The sequence below is a fragment of the Eurytemora carolleeae genome, unplaced genomic scaffold (genome assembly GCF_000591075.1).
Source record: "Eurytemora carolleeae unplaced genomic scaffold, Eaff_2.0 scaffold701, whole genome shotgun sequence".
Lineage (NCBI taxonomy): Eukaryota > Metazoa > Arthropoda > Copepoda > Calanoida > Temoridae > Eurytemora > Eurytemora carolleeae.
The window spans coordinates 69,079-79,478 of NW_019396597.1; the positions used below are offsets into that span (position 1 = coordinate 69,079).

At 33.1% G+C, this 10,400-nt stretch overlaps 1 protein-coding gene across 1 annotated transcript; it reads right to left on the reverse strand.

Annotated features, from left to right (window-relative positions):
* Window positions 1-899: 899 nt before the first annotated feature.
* LOC111706087 (uncharacterized) lies at window positions 900-9,488 on the reverse strand. Its single transcript, XM_023478852.1, has 12 exons — window positions 9,290-9,488; window positions 7,295-7,406; window positions 6,417-6,550; window positions 5,930-5,978; window positions 5,196-5,283; window positions 4,326-4,398; window positions 3,673-3,823; window positions 3,351-3,424; window positions 2,553-2,665; window positions 2,017-2,086; window positions 1,623-1,666; window positions 900-1,462 (listed from the first exon to the last, which is right to left on the reverse strand). Exons 1-12 carry the CDS (start codon window positions 9,449-9,451, stop codon window positions 904-906), a joined length of 1,629 nt encoding a protein of 542 aa, XP_023334620.1. The 5' UTR covers window positions 9,452-9,488; the 3' UTR covers window positions 900-903.
* Between the last annotated feature and the right edge of the window lie 912 nt (window positions 9,489-10,400).

The following is a 10,400-nucleotide window of genomic DNA, read 5'->3' on the forward strand; positions in this document are numbered from 1 at the left end:
TCCGCATTTAAAAACTTGAAATCAAGGCCCAGGGGATTGAGATAAAAAATTTAAACTTCTTGGATCTGGATTCGTAAACATATTGTTCTTTATCCATGGATCCGTATCAAAATGACAAAAGGAAGCTATTGCTCAAACCTGAAAAGAAACTACACACTTTAATCAAAACGGAAATAAACGTTCTTTCTTTACACGTGGAGTGAAAAAGTTTGAAAGAAGAGAGGAAAAAAGAAAAAAATTCGGTTTGAATTTTCTTCCCCAAAACTAGACTTAAAAAAGAAAGAATTTCTTTTTGCTTAAATTTTCTTCCCTTAAGGTTTCTTAAAAACAAATGAAGGAAATTGTCTCGGAAAAAGAATTTTTTCAATAAGTTCCATGAGTAAATTCTCTTCCCCCAAAAAAATGAAAAGGAAAGAGAATTCAGTTAAGTGGCTTAAAAATCTACATGTTCTTCAAATAGAAGAGTTAAATCAATTTGTTACTTCAAACGATACTTTTATCAACTTGTTTTATGTAAAGAGAGAAACTGAGAGGAATTGTTTTGAGGCCCTTTTTTAATCATTTAAAGGTTTTAGGCTTTTAAAGGCTTCAAAAGAATCTAAGATTCAATCAATTTTTGTTTAAAATTAGACAAGTTTGTTTTACTCAAAGCTAAAATTTTACTCGGATCAGATAATTGACCATAGCGATTTTTCAAAACGGAANGGGGGGGGGGGGGGAGGGGGCTCACCAGTTAATAAAAAAATTTCAATTTAATTTTAAACAGACTGGAGTTTCTCTTAAAAATAAATAACCCCCTTCCATTCCCTCTCATCAATAACATTTTATTGAGATTAATATTTTCAAATCTTAATATTCAACGCCACGATATTTAAATTTAAACGCCAGTTTAGAATGATAATTTTAAACTATTTTTGACAGTTCTGTATAAATAATATTTACCCTGTGTCTGAAGTTGTCTTGAACGAACATGTCCCTGTCCTGCAAGGACGGTATCCTGGTGTCCTCGTTATACTTCTCAAACTCTCCATTCATCTTTCTACCATACAGAGGACCCTCACCTGTTCCAGAGATATGTCCAGCTCCTCCACGAACAAACCCTCGACCTCCCCGACTAAATCCAGGTTCAGGATGACGTGGAACTTCCCGAGGATGACCTCCTCTCCATCCCCTTGGACCAAAATCTCCCCGTCCTAATCCTCGACCTCTATTTCCAAACCACCGACCTCGGTCTCCAAAACCTCTGCCTCTGTCCACAAAACCTCCTCTACCTCGGTCTGAAAACCCCCGACCTCGAGGACCTCTGTCCTCCCAAGGCCCAGGATTGCCCAAGCCGACCTCGGAGGTTGAATGGATGTGCTCGGAGGATCGTTTAGCCTGAGCTAGGTCTGCAACCTCGTCCTCTAATTCCTCAGCACTGAATGGGTTCCCAACAGGGTTACAACTTCCAGAAATCATTCTCCTGTGAAAAAAAATATCATTTTTATCGTATTAATTATAATTAATGATTTTGACCCAACCCTTCTCATTGATGGTACAGGAAACTTTTCATTTATAAACTGGAAGAGTTAAGATTGGTAATTGTTTCATATTAAAATCATTTAAAATAAGATTATGCTTACTTGAGAGCAGCATATTTAATATCATCTGTTCTATTCTTTATATCCTTAACAGACGTTACAATTCAAAATCAAATATGTTTCAGTATTTTTTTAAACTTGTCATTGTTATGTTGTTTTGACGGAGACATAAACTTCAAATTCAATTTAATACTGTCAATAAGGATTCACAACGGAACATCTCAAAACTGTAAAAAAAATGGTTTAATACCCAAGATATCTTAAGTTTAAAAAGGGGTAAATAAATGGCTCTTACAATGGCATTCAATGAATCAAAAATTAAAATTAAAATTGAAAGAAAAAACTTCAGAAATCTAGTTTCTAGACAAATAATTTTGAATAAGCATAGAAAATAAACATGAAAATCCTTTTAGTTTTTGATTTTACAAATGTGTCCCTTGTAGTTTCTGTTCTCCCATCCACCATGTTTATCCTCTTCCTCCTTTGCTCGTTCTAACAACTCAATTCTACACAAACATAACAATCAATCAATCATCCTCCATTTTTCAATTAATAAATCAAATCAAATTTTAAACATTATAAATCATAAAATCATTAAAAACAATTACAAATTTTATTTAATCTTTCAAACTGTCAAAATTTTCTTAATTTTTCCGGCTTCATACCTCTTATTGGACTGTGTAGTGTGTATATTGATCGAAAATATTGCGTAAATTTTGAAAACTTAAAAAGAGCCGTAGAACCTTAAAACTTTTTTTGAGGACACTCTTTATATTTACTATTTAGCCAACGAAAACTTTAGAAGGATATATTTGCGAAGCAAAACTATTTTATAGTTTTACATAATATTGGAGGAATATAATTATTTCGATAAGAGCCGTAGAACCTAAAAAGCCTTTTTTGAGGACACCCCGTATTATATTTAGTTACTAAGAATTGGGGACATCCTGTATAGTTAGTTACTAAGAATACCTATCCATGGCGGAAATCATCTTTGCTAAGACTGGAAACCGGAAAATCAGCTGCTTCCGGCGATGCGTCTCGTTTATCGTGTGCGCGTAAATCACAGCACACGGACCCCAAACCTACGAGATTTTATACTACAATAGGTATCAAATTGCCGTATCTTTAGACGGAAATGAACAAGGTAGAATGCATTATTTCTATAAAATGTGCAACAGCGTCAAAATTGATTGATTTACTATGAAATTGGATCGTTTTCGCATATATATCTATTCTGAGGGTCAACATTTGGATTAGTGTAAGGACAGGAAACGATAAGAATAAACTTTAGATACATTTTGAAATATTTATTAAATTGTTGCTTTTCTTCAAATTAAATATTTGAAAGGTTACTATTTTAAAATCTTCTATTGAAAAGTCGATTTTTTTTAATTCTACGGGCCACACAGGGCACTTAAGCTTGCAAAAAAAATTTTATTTTCGTTAAAAAAATTAATTTATGAATCAGGAAAATCTGAAAATATTATCAAAGTGGAAAATATGATAAAATAAGGGAAAAATAGGGGGAAAAGGATCTGAAAAACCTTAAACATCGTTCTGATGTTAGTAATGAGATTGTTGACTAACAAGCAGGTGTTTAAAGCACCTAGTTGGTATTTGACTCAGACGTTTTGGTGAAAAAGCTTTAAAAAACATGGAAAAATGTGGAAAAAGGGGAAAAAAATATTTTTTCTCACTTTTTTATTTTTTGCCGGGCACTTTCTCAAGTTTTCGTTATTATCTAGATAAATACAACCCCAACTCTACCTCACATAGTTTACAGGTGTATATAGGAGGCTCGTTTCCACTACTTTCCCACCACTCTTCCAGATGCTCTAGTCCTAGAATAACATAATTCAATTTATCAAATAATAGATTTTATTCATTTTTTTTCCAAGAATAGATTTTTCAACATTTTCTGATGCTCTTGGTAAAAAAATAAAAAATTTGACGTCAAAAGATTTTAATCCTTTTTGATATTTAAAGAAAATCAATTATTCACCCCAATTCAGCGAATTAAACCCTTAAAAACATACCTAATATAACAGATAGTGTGACTGGAACATATGAATATACCCTAGTATTCTACCTATGCATGGTTCCTTGGCAGACTGCATCACGGACACCAGTGACTGGAACGCTGGAACATCTTTAACTTTAGCGGGAACGACACCAAGTTTCCTGCGGGAATAATCCATACCATTCTTCAAGTGTTCCCGTCCCGCACAGTGAATCTTTATCTAAACAACAAATATGTTTCCTTTATTATTATTATTAATATTATTCTTTATCGAATTTTCGGAAAAAAAATAAATGATTTTTTTTCTTTTTTAGTCATTTTCCAAATGTGTATCTTTCCCCATATTTAAGGAAAAAATTAGAAAAAAATCATCCAAATGCTGGAGTTGTTGTTATTTGTGTGTCTCTAAAGATGCATTTTGTCCCATCGGTGTATTTTTTCCTTCAAAATTATCCCCCCCCCCCCCTTAGATAAAATCATTGTTTTCCCCCAGAAATTATAAATTTTTTGAGTTTTCGCTGAATTGGGGGAAATAAATAATTTTTCATGAAAAATAAATGATTTTTTTGTTAAAATGTATCAAAAATAGTTAAAAATTGCCTTTCGATGGCCAATTTTTCATTTTTTCCCCCTATTCATCAAAAATCATTCACGGGGGGGGGAGGGGTAATTCTATAAAAGTAAACACCCCTGTTTTGTCTCATGTTAAACATATTTTCAACCTGAATAGGATCAGTAAGAGATATATCACAGACGATACAGTGGAAGCTGCTGTTGAAACCAGAACTTGATTTCCTAGAACAGTCCATATTTAAATATCTTAGCAATCCTAAAATTGCACAAACTTAAAATTTCAGATATTTTATTCACGAAATTACAGAGATGTTATCCAGAGTATCAGTATATAAGATTTGCCTTCTTACATGTCTATTTGCTTTTTATCCAATAAAAACGGCTAAACAGATCATCGCAACTTACATGACCCAAGTGAAGGTTTGTGGATGGTTATTGTTTAACCCTTTTACTTTACTAAAACTAGTCTTTATTGTGATAAAAATCTATAACGTTTGATGCATAAAATTTAATAATCTGCAAAAAAAAAGAAAATTTTCAAAAAATATAAATATTTAATGCAAAATCCAACTTAACAAAAAATGTGCAAACACAAAAAGTGCGCCAAATATTACAAATTAAACTTTTTTGAAAAGCCCTGAACCCAGAAAATTAAAAAATGCATAGATATTTGCAACATTTTTAAAATCTAAATGTGTATTTAAGAAAGACTGAAAATGTGTTAGTTAATAAGTCAAAACATTTGAACAGTGTCAGATGAAACATTTCTCCCTGAAAAAATATCGACATTTTTTTTTTAGAAAATGCGCAAATTTAACCAGAAAAATCCGCGCAATACCATTTACAAAGAAAATGGCTGCTTGAAGAGCAACAGTTTACAGCTAGAATTGTTACTAGAATAGGGACGCTAAGTGCTTGGAAAGTGTAGTAAAAGTAAACTGTAACAGTATGTAGCAATAAACCACTTACATTGCTAAATAAAATGCTACTATTTTAACATATTTTACTTAGAACCTTACCTGAAAAATCCGAATGGAATAACTTTATGCACTTGCTGGAAATCATACGCATCTACAGTTTTATTCTCTACTCGAAACTCGGCTACTCCTTTCAACAACAAAAAAATAAAATAATATTAAAAAAGTATTACATCAATAAATTCAGCGGTTGTAGATTAGATTGCCAAACAAAAATGTTTAAGCAATAATGATAATTTTTCTTAAGTTGATCGCACAGCTTTGAAAAGATTTAGGCGTATTTTTCTTTTAAGCTTACCGATAAAAATTAATTTTTTCATATCAATATTTAACGTAATTTAAAGAGAAATTATTTGTCAAGAAAATATCCAACCCTTTATACTGAATTATCAATATTTAACTGTAATTTAAAGAGAAATTATTTGTCAAGAAAATATCCAACCCTTTATACTGAATTATCAATATTTAACTGTAATTTAAAGAGAAATTATTTGTCAAGAAAATATCCAACCCTTTATACTGAATTATCAATATTTAACTGTAATTTAAAGAGAAATTATTTGTCAAGAAAATATCCAACCCTTTATACTGAATTATCAATATTTAACTGTAATTTAAAGAGAAATTATTTGTCAATAAAATATCCAACCCTTTATACTGAATTATCAGTGAAAAAAAATTGCTCACAGTTAGAGCCATAATTAAAAGTTTAATAGAGGATGGGCGCGAAGCGTGAAGCCCTAAATGCCTAGTTTAGATTTTTAATTTTCACTTACCAGGACCAGATACAAGGGTCAAACAATCCTCAGCAGTTCCAGCCCATGCCTGAAAATAGCATCAAAATATAGCTACAGCCAGGAGTATATTCTCAGGAGAATAATTTGGAGGAAAATTTGAAAAAAAGTGACTTTAATTGGGACGGAAGGTTTTAATAATTATTACCCAAAAAACACTAGGGATTAATCTCTAGAGGATTATATCTCGGGATGGAGGAGGGGGGTTCTATACCTGGTGGTAAGGATAAAATCTCTAAAGGATTATATCTCGGTAGGGATGAGGGGGGTTCTATACCTGGTGGTATGAATTAATCTCTAGAGGATTATATCTCGGTAGGGATGAGGAGGGGTCTATACCTGGTGGTATGAATTAATCTCTAGAGGATTAGATCTTGGTCAGGAAGGAAGGGGGTTCTACACCTGGTGGTACGGATTAATCTCTAGAGGATTATATCTCGGTAGGGAGGAGGGGGGGGGGGTTCTATACCTGGTGGTAGGGATTAATCTCCAGAGGTTTAGAGCTGGGTAAGGAGGAGGTTGAGGGCTCTATGGTTGAGGGGGAGGGTGTATCTAGTCTTGATATTGAAGTAGAAGGAACCAACCCATCATATTCTAGCTTATCTAAACACACACATGTAACCTGAGAGATAACAAATCTGTAGACTATACGTTGGTAGGCGACTATATCAATACTAGAAATTCAAGGCGCTTCGCGCCCTTCTTTCTAGCCTTAGAGGGCGCTTCGCGCCCATCTTCTAAATTAGTTGTGAACATGTTCTCTTTGTGTACATCGTAAAACAAAACAAAAATAATTCGCGGATTTTCACAAAAATTTCGCGGATTTTCAAAATTTTTAAAAATTTAATGACGATCGAATTTTGATGGAGACAAATATTTGAAATTTTGATTTTTCATAAACCTTCCCTGGGGTCCCTAGATGTCCCACAAAAAATTTGGGCCCGATCGGTTCAGCCGTTTTGACGTTTATTGGATACAAACAGACAGACAGACAAACAAACAGACAGACAAGCCAAATTTATATATAGATATAATGAAGACTACTTTTTATTTCAATTTTGATTTATATTAAGCTTTTAAAAAGCGTGGATACACAAAAACATGGAAACAAAGAAAATTTAAAAAGCTTCTTTTTATTTACTTGTAACTTATTATTCTAAAAAAAGCTTATTAACAATTAAAACTTGAATAAAAAAGTTGTTTTCATTTTATTAATATATAATCGCCTACCAGTGTAGAAAAAAAACATTATCAATTTAACTGGGCATGGTTGTGAATTAATAATGAAACCCTAAAAATCAAGAGTCCACAAAAATTGTGACAAAACTTGGTTTCCAAAAATCTTACCGGACTGCTCGAGTTTCCCCAGATTGTTTTTGTGTTTTCTTCCTGCACAGTGATCTTTCATACCGTACAGATTATTGATGTAAGTCTGGCAAAGCAGGCAGTAGAAACTAGCCTAAATATATAAATACTTTCATCAAACATATCTTTTCTAATAGAAATACAAAAAAGTCAAGAGATATGTAGCGGAAAGGTTTGTTGATGGAAAGTTATTAGTGTTAATCAAAATTTAATATACAAGACATTTAGGCCCTATATGAAAACATATTCTCTTTGTAGAATATAAAACAATGACAAAAAATTCGCGGATTTTTGTAATTTTGAGCATCCATAAACCTTCCCTGGGATCATGTAAGGTCCCACAGAAAATTTGGGCCCGATCGGTATATTCGATTTACAATATTTACAACGGTACCTTCTAATTATTTGTCTAGTTTTCGACTATGAAGAAATCCCTATTATCATAATTGAAAATGATTGAGCTGGAAGTGAAGTTCATTATTTTTTTCATTTCTAATTCGAAAAAGCTTTTTAACAATAAAAACTTTAAGAAGAAGTCGACTTCGTGGTCGTGGTATTATCGCCTACCACAGTTGTAAATTCAGTTGTATTGGATCCCTTGATGGAGGAGCTAATGACTCACCAGAGCATGTATGGTATGGTATGTAGATTTAAAAGTTTATATTATGCAAATGTTTTGTTCTTATAAGTTTCTTATAATTTCCAATTCTAAAATATTGTATGCCAAGAACTGAAATAAATATTAGAAATTACTCTTCAACTTGTCTACAGGGTGTCCCAATAAACACGGGAATTAAGAGACGAGTTGAAAATCGTCTTCAATTTCCAATAGTTGATATGTCAAAGAGTTGGCAAAATAAAGACTCAGCGCGCGTTTTATGAGCTTTTGAAAATGTGGTCTGCCTTCTTTGTATCTTCAAATGGACGGAGCACGTTTAAAAGATTTCGTTGTGATTTAATAAATTAGAATTTGGACAGATTTATTAATATCTCATTTGGAATTCCTAAGACTAGAAGTTTTGATTCTTAACTGCCTTAACTACAAAAAATGTGCAAACGTAATGATACTTCGCAAAACAAAGACGATATAGAAATAGTCACTTAATTCCCATGTTTAAATTATCCTCTGGTTCTCCTATCCGTGCAGGGTCAAGTACATCTCGCTATTTATTAATGTTTACCTCTGATTAACGAAATAGATAAATACGAAGTTGTCCAATCTATGAAATGTCCTGTCAATGAAATGTCCTGTCAATGAAATGTCCCGTCAATGAAATGTCCTGTCAATGAAATGTCCCGTCAATGAAATTTATTGTCACTGAAATGTCCTGTTAATGAAATGTCCTGTCCATGAAATGTCTTATTAATGAAAAGTCCTGTCTATAAAATGCCCTGTTAATGAAATGTCCTATTAATGAAAAGTCCTGTCTATGAAATGTCCTGTTAATGAAATGTCCTGTCAATGAAATGTCCTGTTAATGAAATGTCCTGTCCATGAAATGTCTTATTAATGAAAAGTCCTGTCTATAAAATGCCCTGTTAATGAAATGTCCTGTTAATGAAATGTCCTATCAATGAAATGTCCTATCAATGAAATGTCTTATTAATGAAAAGTCCTGTCTATGAAATGCCCTGTTAATGAAATGTCCTGTTAATGAAATGTCCTATCAATGAAATGTCCTATCAATGAAATGTCTTATTAATGAAAAGTCCTGTCTATGAAATGCCCTGTTAATGAAATGTCCTATCAATGAAATGTCTTATTAATGAAATGTCCTATTAATGAAAAGTCCTGTCTATGAAATGCCCTGTTAATGAAATGTCCTGTCTGTGAATTACCTATCTATGAAATGACACAACACCGATATTTTGCATCTAGGATCCGGATACGTGGATCCGCATCTGGATCCATGAAGCCAAAGTCTTGCAGATCCGACGGATCCGGATCCAAAGTTCTAGTTTTTAGAATCCCCCTACCTGCTTTTTTGTAATTGCGTCTTTCTGGAAAAATATTTTGACATCTTCTGGCGCTGTCGGGATCTGATCTTGAACCATGAAGACGTCAACAGGATCCCCTACAACCGTTCCATCCTCGTCCAAATAGTGCAGCTCGGCCACACCAGTCCGTAGGACCAACATTATAAACAATTTTCAGAACTGAAAAAGTAACAATACTTTCATTTATGTGTTTTAAACCTATAGGCTTTGTGATACAGGTTTTTGGTACGTCAAATTGTTAATATTGAAAAATTTCAACATTTCGGTAATGATATGTAATAATGGTTAATTTCCAATTGAACGCTTGATGGAGGGTCCAAAAATCGTTCTCTAGGAATATACCGGGGCCGGCCTGCCATCAAGCAGCTGTAAACAACTTGCAAGTAAGTCGGATGTGTAGTATAGCGGATTTGGCGTTATAGATCAGAAGTCCGGAGTAAAGCAGATTTGCGTAGGTCGAAAGATACTTCTTCATAATAATATATATCGGATATCCGCGCCCCGCAATTCGTGAAACATATGTATTAATGCCGCGTTTGAGAAGAATTGTTTTCAACACAAAAAAAAGACGACCAATTTGTTATATTTTATAGATGCTATATCGTCTGCACTAATGTCCGATTGAACTAACGTACATTTGCACTTGTAAAGTCAGGTGATCAGTAACCGGTTTCTAGTACGATCAACATTAATGCAAATGGACAAATTCAAGCTTTGCTTTGTTTAATTGGACTAAATTTTTATTTTCCCGTTAGGAATAATTTATTTTCGCGCCATGCATTGCAGGAATATTTTACTATGCATGATCATTATAGTGCAATTGATCTGGAATACTAAGAATATTTGTTCAAACGCACTAATTTTTTTCTGTAAATATTAGTCCAATTGAACGTTAGTGCAAATGAACATCTCCAACAAAAAATTTGTTCAAACCCGGACTAATTTTTTTCTGGAAGTTCATTTGAACGTTAGTGCAAATGAACATGGATCCAACAAAAATGTGTTCAGACTATTTTTTTCTGTAACATTGTCCAATTAAACGTTAGTGCAAATGAACATCTCCAAAAAAATTTTGTTGGAATATATGTTC